This window comes from Canis lupus, chromosome 7 (genome assembly GCF_048164855.1).
Source record: "Canis lupus baileyi chromosome 7, mCanLup2.hap1, whole genome shotgun sequence".
In the NCBI taxonomy this organism is placed as follows: Eukaryota; Metazoa; Chordata; class Mammalia; order Carnivora; family Canidae; genus Canis; species Canis lupus.
In genome coordinates, this window is record NC_132844.1 from 9,878,481 (window position 1) to 9,897,564 (window position 19,084).

The 19,084-nt window shown below is 40.3% G+C and overlaps 1 protein-coding gene across 3 annotated transcripts in view; it reads right to left on the bottom strand.

Moving 5' to 3' along the window:
• The window catches only part of LOC140636573 (uncharacterized), a 139,278-nt gene that overhangs the window by 60,424 nt on the left and 59,770 nt on the right, over positions 1–19,084 (bottom strand). The window contains exons 4-5 of one of the 3 annotated variants that reach the window (XM_072831938.1): positions 954–1,231; positions 84–142 (exon numbers count right to left, since the gene is read on the bottom strand). The exons of the other annotated variants lie outside the window; for them this stretch is intronic. Of the exons in view, the coding sequence (XP_072688039.1) occupies positions 84–142; positions 954–1,202 (308 nt within the window). The 5' untranslated portion in view covers positions 1,203–1,231. The remainder of the gene's footprint in view (positions 1–83; positions 143–953; positions 1,232–19,084) is intronic. 3 annotated transcript variants of the gene reach the window in all.

Sequence of the window (19,084 nt, forward strand, 5' to 3'; positions counted from 1 at the left end):
GCAACCCCCCTAGAGGTGAAACCATGACACACATTACAGAGAAGGGATGGGCTATGCCTGGCCTGGACCAGGAGACATCTCACCTGGAGATGGAGAATAGCAGAAAGAGCATCATGGAGCCTGTAGAGAATCCAGCTGACGTCTAAGGTCCTCAGAGAGAGAGAGAGAAAGAATCATGGCCCTAGAAAGGCTCCAACCCTGGGTAGACTATTCACCCAACACCAAGCCAAACACCTCACAGGGTACTTCTGACTCTGTCTCAGATCGTCTCAGAAACCATACAGAACTCAGTCTTCTTCTGGAGACCTCAGGACACCAGCTTAGAAGCCTGGAGACACAGGTGGTCACAATCACTCCCATTTTTCAAATAAGGAAGCAGGTCAAGTGATGTAAGCCAGGTGGACTCTGCCGCCAGACTGCCTGGATTCAAATCCAGATTGCACCACTTCTGGGGAGTTAGCCAGTGCTGGTAATCAAGGTGGTAACAAGGAGTACACCCCCCCCCCCCCGGGGCGGGTAACAGTTGGGACAAAGTAGAAGTTTGTCATTGTCTACGTCATTGGAGTAGATGCAAAGGAGGCTGCTCCTGATGGACGGGAGTGATTCAGGGACCCAGACCCCTTCCACCTGTGGCTCTGCACACACACACCCCCTCCAACCCAGTGTCCCATCATCATCTTCATCTAGCTGGCAAAAAGATGCATGGAGGAGGCACTCCGGCTTCTAAAAACGACACCCATCTCTCACATTCCATCAGCTAGTACTTGGGCCAGTGCCACCCTGACTGCCAAAGAGGCTGGGAAATGTCAGCTGCCTTTGTGTCCAGAAAGCGGCAGCAGGGTTTGGGGTGAACATTGTCTGCTATACTGGCCATACGACCTCAGGAGAGTCACTTAGCATCCCTGGGCCTCATTTCTTCTCATCTGTAAAGTGGGGATTATAATACCACCTGCCTTCAGGTAGGAGAATGAAGGAGTTGACACGTGAAAGCATCTGAACAGTGTCACGTCCTCAGTGAGCGCCCCGCAGACGCTGCCCATTGCCATGGCCATCGGCATCTTCTTCATCATTATTTTCATCATTATCATGATCATTCGAAAATGAAGTGGCTGGGATTTAAGTCTGCGACTTTGGACTCCAGAGTCCAGGGAGAATTGGTCCTTCTCTTCTAAGACGGCTGCTGCAGTCTCAAGCATCCGCATAAAATGATTCAATTCTCAGCTTTCCAATCCTGAAATACAAATATTGTTTCTCTACAGAAACGCAGATGAGAAAATTTGGTCACAATAATTGGAAGTAACTGTTGGGGCTAATGGAAGCACGCCGTAGCCTTATTTGATTTCAAAAGTAATATCTCAGGGTTTCTTCTTATTTTGAGACTTTTTTCATTTCGGTGGAAGCATAGAAATACCATGCTGGGGAGAAAATCCAACTAAAGGCTCATTGTTTCCTAGGTCTGTATTTTGAGGGGATAATATACATATTTAATTTTATTTTTTTCAGTGAGCAGCTTAGTATCTCTCCCTACACATTCATTTATTCAGGACCTATGAGAGCAGCCACGGAGTGCTTACTCAATTATTCCTTGCCCTTCTAGCCTTTTGGCTAAAGCAGATTATATCATTCCATTTTTAGTTAATTCTATTTCATTTGCTTGAGTATTGAGAAGAGTATCAGGAAATGAGATTTTTCCTTCAGTGGATAAGCCGGACACTTTTCAATCAGGTAAATAAAAATAGTAGGACAAATATCATCCCTCATGAACAATAAGTTTTGCATTCAATTTTCATTTTCATCCTTGAGCTATTTGACCATCTAATGTTGCTGTCTGTCTGCATATAAACGGGGGCTTTATTGCAAATGTAGTGATTATGATTCATTCTCAGGCTGCCTATGCATCTGGCCAGCAGCCTGCACTCATTTATTATTTTATCTCACCCACTGGATGGGAAAACCTGCGGCACACTTGCTGCAGCCCGGCAAGACGGTCTTTGCTGAAATGATGTGACCCTGGCCTCGAACCATCAATGTCTTCTCACCCAAACAGGAAGCATTAAAAGGAGTCGATCTTAAGGAGGTACCGTCTGGTCTGGTCGTTTCATTCACTTTCAAAGTCACGAAGGTAGAAAGAAGAAAGTCTGCTCGTGCATTCTCTCCTTAAAGAGGCCACCTCTGTGGGACGCCTGGGTGGCTCAGCGGTTGAGCGTCTGCCTCCAGTCCAGGGCCTGATCCTGGAGTCCTGGGATTGAGTCCCACGTCAGGCTCCCTGCATGGAGCCTGCTTCTCCCTCTGCCTCTGTCTCTCTCATGAATAAATAAATAAAATCTTAAAAAAAAAAAAAAAAAAGGCCACCTCTGTACTCGGGAAATTCCAGGCATGGAATTTTTCAAGAAGGTGTCGAAGCAAAGAATGCTGTGAAGTGTGGGTCTGGAAAGCGTCCTGGACACTTCTCTGGGTCCGCCTCACCTTCTTGGGTGATCGCCAGACGCCCCTGGGAGGTGCATGAGGGAGCTTTAGAGAGAGTGATGTGACAGGGACTGTGAGATGTCTGCCAACATCTGCCCCCCACTGTCCCAAAGTGCTAGAATTATAGTTGTGTGCCCGACTGCGCCGCAAGACTACGTGCCCAGATGGTTTTGCAGCGAGGTGTGGCCAGGTAGTGGAGATTCCACCCAAGGAGCGTGAGCAGAAGTGGCAGGTGCCACCTCCCATCATCCAAGGATTCTCCACCCCCGGCCCCCACCTTTCCCTTCCCTGCAGGTCAGACCCTGAACGTGTCTGCGGCCCAGCTCTGACAACGTGGGCGTAGGAACGCACTAGGGTCTTGCAACCCCAGAGAAGGGCAGGGACTGGCAGCTGCATCACCACTGCCACTGTTAGAAATGCAGAGTCTCAGCTCCTGACCTAGCTAGGCCTTCTCTCTCTCCTTTTTTTTTTTCTTTCTTTCTTTCTTTTTTTTTTTTTTATTTATTTTATTTATTTATTTATTTATTTGAGAGATTTATTTATTTATTATTTTATTTATTTAATTTATTTATTTGAGAGAGAGAGAACGAAGGCTCTCCCACATAGAGGAGAAAGGGGCAGAGGGAGAGGGAGAAGCAGACTCCCTGCTGAGCAGGGCGCTCGCCACGGGGCTGGACCCCAGGACCCTGAAATCATGACCTGAGTCTCAGGCAGATGCTTAATCCACTGAGTCACCCAGGTGCCCACGATCAGCCCCAGACCTTCTAAAATAGAATCTGCATTTTTAACAAAATCCCTGAGGAGTTCCTATGCACCTTGAAGTTTGAGGCCACCAGCCAAGGGACAGTAGAGCCATGACTTGGAGCCAGCCTGGGTCCTCAGAGGAACAAAGCTCCCATACTGACTTGCCACACTCACTTTGAAACTACTGTGCGAGGGGCTCATGGGGGGCTCAGTCGGTTAAGGGTCTGCCATTGGCTCAGGTCGTGATTCCAGAGTCCTGGGATTGAGGCCCACATTGGGCTCTCAGCTCAGTGGGGAGTCTGCTTCTCCCTCCCTCTCTGCCTCTGCCCCTGCTCCTTCTCTTTCTCTCACTCACTCTCTCTCTCTCAATAAATAAAAGTCTTAAAAAGAAAAGGAACTACTATGTGACAGAAAGAAACTTGAAAAAAAATTATTATTACTGTTGTCGTTATTAAAGTCATGCTGTTTTGGAGTGTCTTTATTATGAGGCTTAGATTTATCCTAACACAAACAGTGTGACACCATCCACAGGGTCTTATTCATCAGGCCTTAAATTAAATTTCCCATGGGAGTTCCTAACCCCAAATGGATCAATCCTAGAACCCTGCCATAAGCCTGTACTCTTATCAGTTTAAAGACCTACCAAGTGAGAGTTCAGGACCCAAAGATGGCTTTCAGCCACTCAAAAATCATCAGCGACGTCAGGAACTGGGAAACAGTTCCTTTTTTTTTTTTTTTTTTTTTAAGATTTTATTTACTTATTCATGAGAGAGAGAGAGGCAGAGACACAGGCAGAGGGAGAAGCAGACTCCATGCAGGGAGTCCAATGTGGGACTCAATGTGGGACTAGATCCCAGGTCTCCAGGATCACACCCTGGGCTGAAGGCGGGGCTAAACCGCTGGGCCACCGGGGCTGCCCGGAAAGAGAGTTCCTAATGAAAAGTCACTATGGAGTCAAGACTGGAAGTCAAGAGAGGAACTGAAATAGGTGAAATTAGAGCTTCAGTAAAGAAAGTTCTGGGACCCTGATGGCTATCTGGAGCCGCTACTGCCCACCGCATTCCCTGCACCGCCAGCCTGCACCCCTGGCCTCCCAGTGTCCACTGGTTTGTTCAGAACATGGTGGTCTTCATTCTACCCATCGAAGCCCCCAAATTGTTTTGAAGTCAACATCTATGGGATGAGCACTGGGTGTTATGGTATATGTTGGCAAACCGAACTCCAATAAAAATAAAATAAATAAAATAAAATAAAATAAAATAAAATAAAGTCAACATCTACAAAGGAAATGACAAAATTCTATTCATAAATGATATTTCCCACATGAGCTCAATCTCACTTAACTCTCTAATGGCTCGGCACCCATGAGCCTCAGCCTGCCCACCCTTCCTCTCCTCCTCATCACGGGGCCTGCTCCACATGTCCTGCACAAAACTCCTTGCCATTCCTTTAGGATATTCCCTTTCCCTTCTCTTTGGCTTTACATGTGCTTTTTTCCCTATAGTTTAAGTACTCTATTTTCCAGCGCTACAGTCTTTTTCTACCCGGGAGTCATTCTTTAAGACTAAATTTAATGCTTCTTTCTCCCAGAAGCCCTACTCTGGCCCTACTTTGGCTGTAGGGCTCTCCTTCTTCTGTCTACGGCAGTTCATACCCCAAAAGACATTTTTCTTCTCTTCTTTTTTGTTTTCTTCTCTTACTTTCAAATAATCTGGAAATACCTAGAGGGATAAACTTTTTTTTAAATTTTTATTTATTTATGATAGTCACATAGAGAGAGAGAGAGAGACAGAGACATAGGCAGAGGGAGAAGCAGGCCCCATGCACCGGGAGCCCGGTGCAGAATTCGATCCTGGGTCTCCAGGATCGCGCCCTGGGCCAAAGGCAGGCGCTAAACCGCTGCACCACCCAGGGATCCCTTTTTTAACTTTGTATTTTAAGTTCACCTTTGAGAAACAAAACAAATGAGCAAAGGAAAAAAAAAAGAGAGAGACGAACCAAGAAACACGCTTAACTACAGAGAACATGCTGATGGCTACCAGAGGGGAGGTGGGGGGGAGGTTTAAACACGTAATAGGGATTAAAGAGTGCACTTGTGGATGAGCACTGGGTGTTGTATAAAGTGTTGGATCACTATATTGTACACCTGAAACTAATATAATACTGCATGTTAACTATACTGGAATCAAAGTAAAAAATTAATAAAAATAGATAAATAGATGGACAGATAAATAAATTCACCTTTGAATTCTCCATAGCAGAGCCCAGGCACATGGAAGGTAAATGGATATTTGCTAAATAAATTCATTTTCTCTTCCACCTCATTCTCCCTGGACTGAGCTTCCTTTGTAAAACATATGTACACAGATTCCTGGCTGTTTGCAAGCTTCCATTCTCAGGACCCACATACAATTATAAAGAACCTGCAAGCAGTTGGAGAGCCTAAAGAATTTGCAAACAGAAGGTACCAAAATAATGGTGGTTGATCAACTGAATGAAAGGAGTTTTTATTATTATTATTTTTTAAGATTTTCTTTCTTTATTTGAGAGTGAGAGAGAGAGCAGAAGGGGAGGGAGAAGCAGGCTCCCTGCTCAGTGAGGCTTGCTCCTTGGGATTTGGGGCTTGATCCCAGGACCCTGGGATCATGATCTGAGCTGAAGGCAGACACTAAACCGACTGAACCACCCAGGTGCCCCTTTAAGGAGTTTTTAAGTAGGAATCTGCCAAGACCCCCAAGTAAAAATTTGAATTTTCTGCCAGATTTAAAATAATATACATTTCGATTATATGCATTTGTCGAAATTTTAATTTTCCTGTTGAGAATTTAATTTTTCTATTTTTTGAAACTTTTTATTTAATAGGATCTTCCTAACACTTGGATTCACCTTCAATATTCTCCTACTTTTACCCTTAGTGCCCAGATTTTGGTTCTCAACACCATTCCCATGACAATGAACCAGGGCTCCCTACAGAAATGGCTGATTCCAGGTCTGAGACAGGAAATGTGTAAGACACCCCGTCACACCAAAAACCAAGAGAGCTCTCAAAGACTTCTGGAGACACGTCAGTAGGAATCAGGAAGCAACTTGAAGTGGTCTTCACTTGCCAAAAAGGGATAATCTAGACATTTCTAAAATATGCATTTATGATAAATATAAATTTCAATTGATTGAAATAAATAGATCTCAGTGGATTGAAATACGTCAGTTAAGTCTTAAAAAACCCATGGATTTGTAATGATATGCCCATCCTTACAAAAACAAAACAAAACAAAATTAAGAATCCTCATTGATTATTACCTCACTAATCATAAGACCTATGGAACCAATGCACTATTCTAAAAAATGGTTTGAAAGGGCAAAAGCCAAGCATTTAGACTATCTTTCTTTTGTATGAAGTATGCTCCAGAGAATGTAAAACCGAGCTTTTGCACAGCCTCCCCTGCCCCTGGGCGTGGCCGCTACTTCAGTGGACATCCCCGCCACTACTACCGCCACCTGCTCTAACACTGCAGCTGTCTCAGGCTCCCCTGCAGTAAGAGCTGGGCTCTGAACCTGTGCTTCCTACCAGCTGCTGAGGGGCACCAAGCAGCCCTGGTGCCCAGGATGCAACCTGAGAGCATGAGCATAAAGATGCTGCCTCCTTCACGTGCTTCTGGACCAGATACAGTGTGAGACATGAGGGCGTGGGATCTGGCTTTCCCAAATGCTACCCTGGCCAGTCTGATAGTTCAACCAGAAGGTTAGAGGAGTTAACAGCTCTTGAAGTGAACTTTGAATTTTGAGCAACGAGAGACGAGATATGGGAAACCATCAGCAGATAGATTTGCCTTCTCTCCTCCCTTATGGACCGTTCCAACAGGTAGTGCTTCACACCTCTGAAAGATGTCCGATGTGACCAAACAACCAGTCGTGTATTTCTGTGAGGCTCTAACAGCTCAGTCACATACCTCTTTGCATTTGCTTTTCCTCCTTCCCTGCCTCACTTCCCTTTTACTTTCACTCCTGCTGTCCTTGAGGTACGTCTCCCACTAAAACTTAGAGCATGCACACTTGGCTTCAAACTTTGGTTTCTAGGGAACTTAGTTAATTCATAGGGTGACCAAATGGATGGAGCAAAAAACAAAATTGGAATTATGTAAGTTAATACATGACAAAGACATGATAGAACTAGAATATCACCAGTTTGCAATGTTATAAAATATATTTTATACCTATCAGTGGCTGATGATACTATGTTTTTTTTTTAATTCCATGGATTTGTAATGATATTCTCACTCTCCAAAAAAAAAATTAAAAACCCTAATGGAGGGGCACCTGGGTGGCTCAGTCCATTAAGCATCCGCCTTCAGCTCGGGTCATGATCCCAGGGCCCTGAGACCGAGCTCCAAATCAGACTCCCTGCTCAGTGGGGATTTTGCTTCTCCTTCTCTCTCTGCCCACTACTCATGCTCTGTCTCTCACTTTCTCTCTCTCAAACAAATAAAATATTTTAAAAAATAAAAAAATAAAAGTAAAACCCCTAATGGAAGCAAGCAGAGAAGTCTGCACTCTGATTTCTATGGGGGCAGAAAGGGTCTTTCTTCTCACAAAGACTTGTGTGAGTGGAGCGTTCCTATCACCTGTGCCCTCATACCTGAATGTCACCTCTCCTATAACTTGACACCATAAACCTGATGCACTTGAGTCAAAACAGTCTATCCTTACTACAAATACAACCTGCACTTTTTCAAAATCACACCTCTTATCACATCCAGCCTTTGACCTTCTTTGAAAATTCCACACCAACTGCCATCTTGAAATGTATGCCGAAGGACTGGGAAAGGAGAAGCATTGCACAGATCAAAGGTTTGTACACAAGGTTGGCTCAAGCCTATGCAAGTAATACCATGATTGAAAATAAACTTTCCTCTATCAAGTTCTCCTTGAATATTTTCCAAACAGAAGTGACTTTTTTCCTCCCAGGAGTCTCTAAAGCACTAGTTTCATAATTTTTGCAAGTCAATTATCACTTCCATCCTTTCAAGCTGAAATACTTACACCCACATTGACAATGGACCAGGATTTAGGCAAACCACAGGGTAAACATGAGACCTTTCCTAAGCTGTCGATTTTACTTAAGTATTTGAAAGATTAATCAAAATTGTAAAGAGTGTTTTGATGTTAAACATGTATATACATGAGAGTGCATATCTTGCATAATTTTTTTTCAGGAAAATGTGTAGCAGGCATCTTTAAATTTGATCCTAAACTCCGCTGAGTCACACTCCTTGTATTAGGGAGGTGGAGAAGATGTAGGTGGGCAGGTTGAACATGCCTCTGGTGTAGTTAAAGGCTTGGTGAGTCTGAAGGCATTGCACACACTTCCACTGCTATTATTACATAGAACTTAAAGTTTTTTTAAAAAATGGGTGGTTACTTTGATAAGGAGACAAGAAGGCTTCTGGAAGGAAAAGAGTGAGAACTCAGTCCTATTTTTTTCAAGGTTCAAAATTTTGGAAACATGTACAGATAGACTGAGAAGTTCCTAATAAAGGCTAAGTGGCAGGGAAGAGCTACAAGTCTCCTGTAAAGACAAAGGTGGCTTCTGCACCAAGTATCAGAGGTCCTCCTTGAGTTATCAGCTTGGTCTTCAGATCCCAACTGGTTAGGTGCTTTGGACAAAACAAATGGGTACACCAAAAGACATCATAACTTCTTCTGCCAGTGTCCACTCCAGACTACAGTTCTTCCTAAAATGAAAAGGTTGCTGGGGAATATTGAAGGTGCAATTGAGTCCTTTGTCACTCTCATGTTGCTAGCTTGTTCTATACCCTGTTATAGGAGAGTCACCTATGTCTATTCAAAGTCTAATTCATGGTCAAACCAAGGCATTGACTTGAAGACGAAGAAGTGGAGGACTATGCCAGTACTAGCAGAGATTTTTTTAAATTATGTTAACTGCACTTTCTAATCCATTTACTTTCTCTTTGTCCTAAACACAACCATCATACCTAGTTAATCTCTGTATTTAGCTGCAGAGGATCAATAATGATGAAGACAGATACTATAGAGAAGTGTGCACACACACACACACACACACACATTGTATTTTTGCATGTCTCTTAGTTAATATTAACCAAAATCACATTCCTTGAGGCAAAACACCTCCTCCAGTATTTTTTCTTAATGCTCCAGAGCATGTAAAGCAGGCTTCTACACACCGTGGGTGGACACTCAAGGAAATTTATGAACTAATTGATGAAGTTACTGCAGGGAATGTCATCATTTGCTTTGCTCTTCCAGGAAATAAGGATTTGGTTTTTATGAATACTGATAAAAAGCTGCTTCTCTGGGTTTCAAAACATTATTTTCTTCGCTAACACATTCATATTCCCAGAATATAATTCTCCAAATTCAATGATAAGAAACCAATGGTAAAAGGTTTAAGAGATTACATCTTATTGCATGAAACAATTTTTTTTTGCAGGAATTCAATTTTGCTGTGAAAGCTGGAAAAGACCTCAATCTATGTCAACACAGAGATGGATACGATTTAGGGTTTTTTTTTGTGTGTGTTCATGCAGACACTATCAGAATTCAAGGCATGCTTTAATTTCCTTGGAGTACAAAGGATGCTGGAATAGGGAGCTAGAGGCACCCTACTGAATAAACAAACATATATGTGCATATTTTACACTGGGATTTTCAAGGAAAATTGTTGGTTTAGGTAGCAATGGTCTCTCATTGCACAGCAACCTCTTTTCAGGTCAGTGTTCACAGAATCACATGCTTGTGCCAAAACATTTTGTTTCATGAAGCACTTTGGACTTTGGCCATAATGAGGATCTGTGAATCTGACAAGGTCAGTAAAGGTTATCAATAAAGACCCAGAGTCTACAAATCAATCCTAGCCAACTGAGTTACAGGACTGCTATAATAAGAGTACCAGCATCAGCAGAAATTACAACCAACAAAGAAAAATAATGACTTACTCAATCAGAGTGCAGAAAGTGGCCAGCTTATTAACAGGCAGCAACAGAACCAGCTCGCATGGACTGTGATTTCTAAGACTTCTCAGAGTGCCCAGTTTGTTTTATTCTTCATTTCTTACTATGAGATTCACAGTATAAATTAATCTCATTTGGGCTTTTTCTATCTACTTTTTCCCTTGTTAGTCCTATTCTGTAAATGTAATTCCAATTCCTAGCTGTAATAAGAAAAACAACTTATGCACAATAAGTTATTACTTGGCACATTTAAATATACATTGTAGATATAGATTTTATACTACATTAAAATTATGAAACTCATCACATCTTTCTATTATTTCTTAGTGGATAAGAATAAATCAATGAATATGAAAATTCCACAGCTAACATTATTCTCGTTGGGGAAAAATGGAGAGCCTTTCCCCTAAGGTCAGGAATGAGACAAGGATGTCCACCCTCACCACTTTTACTCAACTTAGTATTGAAAGTTGTAGCCACAGCAATCAGACAGAAAAAGAAATAAATGATATTGATACCAATAACAAAGTAAAACTTTCACTATTTGCAGATGACGTGATACTATATGTAAAGAAAACCTGAAAGATTCCATCAAAAAACTGCTAGAATTGTTAAACGAATTCAGTAAAGTCACAGAATACAAAATCAATGTACAGAAATCTGTTGCATTTCTATACCCCAATAATGAAGAAGCAGTAAGAGAAATTAAGAAAACAATCCCACTTATAATTGCACCAAAACTAAAAAGATACCTAGGACTAAATCTAACCAAAGAGGTGAAAGAACTATTTCTGAAAGCTATAAAACACTGATGAAAGAAATTAAAGATGACACGAAGAAATGAAAAGACAGTCTACAGTCATGGATTGGAAGAACAAATACTGTTAAAATGTCTATATTACCAAAGCAATCTACACATTTAATACAATCCGTATCAAGATATCAAAAGCATTTTTTATAGAACTAGAACGAATAATCCTGAAATTTGCATGGGGGTCCTGGCTAGCTCAATTGGTGGAGCATGCGACTCTTGATCTCAGGGTTGTGAGTCTGAGCCCTACACTGTGTGTAGAGGTTACTTAAAAATAAAACCTTTAAAAAATGTTAAAATTTGTATGGAACCACAGAAAACCCTGAATAGCCAAAGTAATCTTGAAACAGAAAAGCAATGCTGAAAGCATCACGATTCCAGACTTCAAGTTATATTACAAAGCTGTCATAATCAAAACAGTATGGTACTGGCACAAAAAAAAAAAAAAAACAGACACATAGATCAATGGAGCAGAATAGAATATCCAGAAATAAGCCCATACTTACTTAGTCAATTAATCTTTGACCAAGCAGGAAAGAACATCCAATGGGAAAAAGACAGTCTCTTCAACAAATGGTGTTGGGAAAACTGAACAGCTACATGAAAAAGATTGAACTGGACCACTTTCTTATACCACATACAGAAATAAACTCAAGAGATCTCCAGGCGGCTCAGAAATTAAGTATCTGCTTTCGGCTCAGGGCGTGATTCTGGAGACACAGGATCGAGTCCCATATCGGGCTCCCTGCGTGGAGCCTGCTTCTCCCTCTACCTATGTCTCTACCTCTCTCTCTGTGTGTGTCTCTCATGAATAAATAAATAAAATCTTTAAAAACAAAACAAACAAAAAATATTAAATAAACTCAAAATAGATTTAAAGACCTAAATGTGAAACATGATACCATAAAAATTCTAGGAGAGAGCACAGGCAATAATTTTTCTGACATTGGCCATAGCAGTGTTTTTCTAGAGAGACCTTCTGAGGCAAGGAAAACAAAAGCAAAATTAAACTGTTGACTATATCAAAATAAAAGGCATCTGCACAGCAAAGGAAACAATCAACAGAACTAAATAAAAAGCAGCCTAGGGAATGGGAGACGATATTTGCAAATGATATATATCCATTAAAGGGTTACTATCCAAAATATACAAAGAACTTATAAAATTCAACACCCAAAAAACAAATAATCCAACTGAAAAATGGGCAGAAGACATGAACATATGTTTCTCCAAAGAAGACATCCAGATGGCCAACAGACACATGAAATGATGCTCAACATCACTCATCATCAGGGAAATGCAAATCAAAACTACAATGAGATATCATCTCACACCTGTCATAGTGGCTAAAATCAAAAACACAAAAAGCAACAGATGTTGGTGAGGATGTGGAGAAAAAGGAACCCTCTTGTACTGCTGGTGGGAATGCAAACTGCTATAGTCACTGTGGAAAACAGTATGGAGGTTCCTCAAAAAGTTAAAAATAGAACTACCATATGATTCAGCAATCACACTATTGGGTATTTACCTAAAGAATACAAAAACACGGCAGCCTGGGTAGCTCAGCAGTTTAGCGACGCCTTCGGCCCAGGGTGTGATCCTGGAGATCCAGGATCGAGCCCCACATCAGGCTCCCTGCATGGAGCCTGTGTCTCTGCCTCTCTCTCTCTCTCTCTCTCTCTCTCTCTCTCTCGTGTGTGTGTGTGTTTCTCATCAATAAATAAAATAAAATAAAAAAGAATACAAAAACACTAATTCAAAGGGATGCATATATTCCCATGTTTGTTTATTTATTTATTTATTTATTTATTTATTTATTTATTTATTTTTTATTTGTGATAGTCACACACACAGAGAGAGAGAGAGAGGTAGAGACACAGGCAGAGGGAGAAGCAGGCTCCATGCACCGGGAGCCTGATGTGGGATTCGATCCCGGGTCTCCAGGATCGCGCCCTGGGCCAAAGGCAGGCGCCAAACCGCTGCGCCACCCAGGGATCCCCTATTCCCATGTTTATAGCAGCATTATTTACAATAGCCAAGATACAGAAGCAGCCAAGTGTCCATTGATTAATGAATGGATAAAGAAGATATATAGATACATATATATACACACACACACACACACACAATGGAATATTATTCAGCCATAAAAAGAATGAAATCTTGCCATTTGCAACAATACAGATAGAGCTAGAGAGTATAAAGTTAAGTGAAAAAAGTCAATCAGAGACAGATACCATGATTTTACTCATATGTGGAAATTTAGAAACAAAACAAATGAGCAAAGGGAAAAAAAGAGGGAGACAAACCAAAAAAGAGACTCTTAACTACAGAGAACAAATTGATGGTTACTAGAAGGGAGATAAATAGGGGGATGGATGAAATAGGTGATGGGGATTAAGAAATGCATTTATGATGAACACTGGATGGTTAAAATAAAAACTGTTTTTAAAAAAGGAAAAACCAATGAGAAAGTTTTGGTAGAAAGCTTTCAGGAGCATACATTAGGTGTGGATGCCCATATCAGGTAGATCCTAAAGAAGATGTTTACTACATAACATGAACAGCAGTCTAATAAAACATGGCTAACAATATTATTATCATTATTGGTAGTGTTAACACAGCAAATTAAGAACATATATATTTTTTAAAGATTTTATTTATTCATGAGAGACACACACACACAGAGGCAGAGACACAGGCAGAGGGAGAAGCAGGCTCCATGCAGGGAGCCTGATGTGGGACTTGATCCCAGGACTCCAGGATCACGCCCTGGGCCAAAGGAAGGTGCTAAATTGCTGAGCCACCCAGGTGTCCCAAGAACATATTTTTCATAGGTAATGCAATAATCATATCAAATGAGTCTTGAAGTTGTTTTTACGAGAAAAATACATAGAGTAAAAGTTTTGGGGAAATGGATGTTAGTATCTTTTTCAGTCAACTTTGTTAAGGTATAATTATATACAATAAACTGCACCCATTTTAAGTATAAAACTTGATGAATTTAACAAATATATACACCCATGTGACCATCACCACAATCGAGACATAAAACGTTTCCAGCGCCCAAAAAGATTCCCTGTGCCCTTTTACATTCAGATACCTTTCCTCTTAGTCCCAGGTAACCAGTAATCTGATTTCTGCCACTAGAGATGATTTTTTTTTCTTTTTTGCCTTTTCTGGATTTCACATGAATGGCACCACATATAGGTGTATTACGTGACTGCCTTTTTTTTGCTTAGCTCAATGTTTTTGAGATTCATCCATGTTTTTGCATGAAAACATACTTCCTTTTTATTACCAAGTTGCTCTCCATTGGGCATAATTTATTTGTTGATCAGCTGTTTTTGACTTGTAATACAATGTAGTGAACTTCATCTTTTTTACTTTGTTAACAGTTAGTTGCTAAATTTTGATCAGATACATCCAAGTGTCATCACTATGAAAATGTTCAGATGTTTGGACTGACCATGGTTTTGGTTAAACTAATCCAAGAAAATGACATTTAAAAGCTTAAAGAATTTAGTAAAGAATGAACATGGTATGATTATCAGGGTCCATATTACATTTCTACTATTATGGTAGGTTAAGTGGTCTAAATATTTTTCCTTTTTGGAAAAGTCATTCTTTATTGCCCCTATCAGATAAGCTTTCTTTTATATTTAAGCAATTTTCATTCCTTCTTGTATATGGTGAGTAAGAAATCATCTTAATATCACCTTCTGGCTTTTTATTCCCTGCCCTTTGCAAATTGGCACGATTATTTTATGTTCTGCAGGAACAGTGAATTTTTGATATAAATACTTTAAAGCTAAACAGTGAATATTTTTGATGATTTATAATATTTGAATGTTTGAATAAATATTTGAAACATAAAACAAAACAAGAAATAAAACAGGGGCACCTGGCTGGCTCAGTCAGTAGAGTATGCGACTTTTGATCTCAGGGAGTTAAGTTCAAGCCCCACGTTGGGTGTAGAGATCACTTAAAATTTTTTTAATCTTTTTTAAAAGAAATAAAACAAAAAATATGAGGAAGAAAAAAAAATTCCAAATCCCAAGCTCTGAGATACTCTGGTATTTGTGTTCTATACTTGTCAATTAGTTCAATGCCTTAAATGTGGTTAGATAACAAAAAGAACTCTTGAACAAAAAATCAGTACAAAAACATGAGCTGGAATACAGCCTTCTTGAATTTCTTCTTAAATTTCAACTTGAAAGTAAAGTTGAAAAGTAGTTTGTGCTCCTAAACCACTAGTGTATGTTTTGCAAAAATGAGGCAAAACATTTTAATTGGGTAAGCAGAGACTCAGTGATAACACGGTGAGCATTGCAGAAAGATTCCTGGCTCCCACTGGGCTCAGGCTCTAGCACAGGGGTGCGGGAGGCAACAGCAGACAATTAAAATCTTAAAAATCTGTATTTAATAATGCTATAAATGAATAAATGTTATGAAGAAAGATAAAGCAGGGTCAGGGGATAGAGGATGGCAGGGACCGTTTCAGGGGGGGTGATCAGAAAGGGAGTTCTGTGAGGCCAAACCTAAAAGCGAGGTGGGAGCTGCGTGAGGATGTGGGAGAGAAAAGAGTGGAAAGAGGGAAGGGGAAAGGAAGAGGCAATTCATTTCTGAACGTCACATACCATATTCTTAGCAAGTATGGTCCAGTCAGATCTACGATGAACTGTGGATTCTCCAAATAATTGAAAATAACATAGAATCAGACTACACTCTCACACACATGTGCACACAAAGCACACACATGCACTGCTCACAGGTACATTCCTGTCGATAATCTAACCAGGAATATGATAATTCATATCATATTGAGCCATAAATGGTTCTCAAACTGTAATGCGCATGAGAATCACCTGGGGATCCTGGTAAAAAAGAAAAAGGAACATTGCTGAACAACTGGCTGACTGCCAAGCACTTAGCTCGCACTTTTCACTGTGGTAAGCAGGCTTCAATTTTCTCTGAGCTTTAGTTTAAACTTTTTTGGTAAAGGATAGGTGTGGTCCCTGGAAGCAGAGGGTTGTCATGAAAAGGGAAGAGGGTTACTTCCAGCTGGGAACAGCACCAGAGGTCATTTGGACCAACTCTTCCACTAAAGACAGCAATAAAATCTGGATGAATAGTTCTTTAACCTTAAAAACATCATAGAGATAAAAGATACTATAGAACTACAAGGCCAAAATTTGGAAGAGGCAAGTGGAGGCTTTTCTATTGTCAATCTTATCCTCTTAGTCTGGAAAAAGTAGTCAAAAGATGATTTTGTGGGGCACCTGGGTGGCTCAGTCAGTTAAGAGTCTGCCTTCAGCTCAGATCATGATCCCAGGGTCCTGGGCTCCAGCCCCCCACTTCAGGCTCCCTGCTCAGTGGGGAGCCTGCTTTTCCCTCTCTCTCTGCTCTTCCCCCTGCTTGTGCTCCCCCCCCCCTCAAATAAATAAAATCTTTTTTTTTTTTAAAGATGATTTTGTAAGAACAGAGAAGTGGTGTGGAATGGAATAAAAAATCAGAGTCTAGAACCTCCCAGTATACCCTAAGTTCCCCTCCAAAACTTGACTTAGATCAGTAGAGAGGAGGGGCCTTTGATGCTCAGGACAGGGAGAAGCTGCCTTCCATTTTGATTCCCCAGTAGGGGAGAGGATGTATTAAGTTAGCAAACTCCAAAAACACCATTTGAAAGGAAGAATGATAACCAAGGTTGAGAGTTGACAGTGTTTATAAATCCTCAAATCTGCAATATCCCTTTTTAAATTTCCAATTCCTTGCTAATGTTTCCAAGGTTGACCCTTATCACCATGAACATGGTTAAGCAAAGCCCTGTGATAGTTTGTGTCTGGTATTTCCAATATTTGGAGTCCCTTCCCAGTGGCCTCTTCATGCATTCTGTTGTGTCTGTTGTTGTTCATGTTGTTTTATCTTTTCATGTACCTCATTATTGTTTTGTGTTTGCTTGGCATAGTATTTGAAAAAATAGTTATAGAATTAATTTGGACCTAAGATGATGTTTTATTCCTCTAGAAAGCTTTTCTTTCTGCCAGCCCCTGAGGGCGCTAGTAGTTCATGTACAATTGGTAGCCTCATTTCATTGGTGTAGCCCTGGGGGGGGGGGGGCGGGGGGAGTCAGCAGCTGCTGAGTACTCATGAGAGTACACTATCAGACAATTCTCAAATGAGGGACATTCTGCAAAATACATAATCAATACTCCTCAAAACTCTCAAGATCATCAAAAACAAGGTTAAAAAAATTTAAAAAACAAGAAGAAATAGTCACAACAAAGAGGAGCCTGAGAAGACATGATGACAAAATGTAAAATGGTGTTCCAGGTAGGACCTGGAACAGAAAAAAGAACATTAGATAAAAACTAAAGAAATCTGAACAGACCAGCTACTAGTAAGGAGATTAAATCAATAATCAAAAACCTCCCAACAAACGGAAGTCCAGGACCAGATAGCTTCCCTGTGAAATCTACCTATCATCCAAAAAAAAGAATTAATTCCATTCCTTCTTAAACTCTTCCAAAAAACAGAAGAGGAAGGACCACTTCCAAACTCATTTTATAAGGCCAGCATTACCCTGGCACCAAAACCAACTAAGGACACTATAGCAACAAAAAATTACAGACCACATCCCTGATGAACATATAGATGTAAAAACCCTCAACAAAATATTAGCAAACCAAAGTCAACAATACATTAAAAGAACCATACACTATGATTAAGTGGGACTTGTTACTGAGATGTAAGGATGGCTCACCATTTGCAAATCAATCAACGTGATACACCACATTAACAAAATGATGGATAGGGCAGCCTGGGTGGCTCAGCAGTTTAGCGCCACCTTTGGCCCAGGGCGTGATCCTGGAGACCCGGGATCGAGTCCCACATTGGGCTCCCTGCAAGGGGCCTGCTTCTCCCTCTGCCTGTGTCTCTGCCTCTCCCTCTCTCTCTCTCTCTCTCTGTGTCTCTCATGAATAAATAAATAAAATCTTTAAAAAAAAAGAAGGATAAAAATCATGTCCATAAATGTAGAAAAAGAATTTCACAAAATCCAACATTTGTTTATGATAAAAACCCTCAACAAAGTGGATATAGAGGAAACATACCTCAACATAATAATATATATGACAAGTCCACAGCTAAAATCATACTCAACAATGAAAGGAACAAGACAAGAATGCCTACTCTTGCCAATTTATTCAATATACTACTGGAAATCTCGCCCACAGCAATTAGGCAAGAAAATGAAACAAAAGGCATCCAAGTCAGAAAGGAAGAAGTAAAACTGTTACTATTTACATATGACATGACACTATATATAAAAAAAATCACCAAAAAAAAAAAAAAAAAACTATTACAATCAACAAATGAATTAGTAAAGTTGCAGGACACAAAATCAATATACAAAACTCTGTTGCATTTATACCAGTAACAGCAAACTATTAAAAAGAGAAATTAAGAAAATAAGCTCGTTTACAATTGCATCAAAATGAATAAAAGAACTAGGTATAAATTTAACCAAAGAAGTGAAAGAGCTCTAAATGCTGAAAACTATAAGACATAATGAAAGAAACTGAAGAAGACACAAATAAATTGAAGATATTCTATGTCATGGATTAGAAGAATTAATATTGTTAAAATGTCTGTACTACCCAAGGCAATGTATGGATACAATGCAATTTCTATCAAAATTACAATGGCATTTTTCACAGAAATAGAACATACAATCCTAAAATCTGTATAAAACCACAAAAGACCCTGAATAGCCAAATAATCTATTGAAAAAGAAGAACAAAGCTAGAGACATCACGCTTCCTGATTTCAAACTATATTCAAGATTATAGTAATAAAAAGAGTATGCTATCGGCACAAAACAGACAAGTAGATCAGTGAAACAAAACAGCCCAGAAATAGGGGATCCCTGGGTGGCTCAGAGGTTTGGCGCCTGCTTTTGGCCTGGGGTGTGATCCTGGAGACCCAAGATCGAGTCCCACGCCAGGCTCCCTCTGCCTGTGTCTCTGCCTCTCTCTCCCTCTCTCTGTGTATCTCATGAATAAATAAATAAAATCTT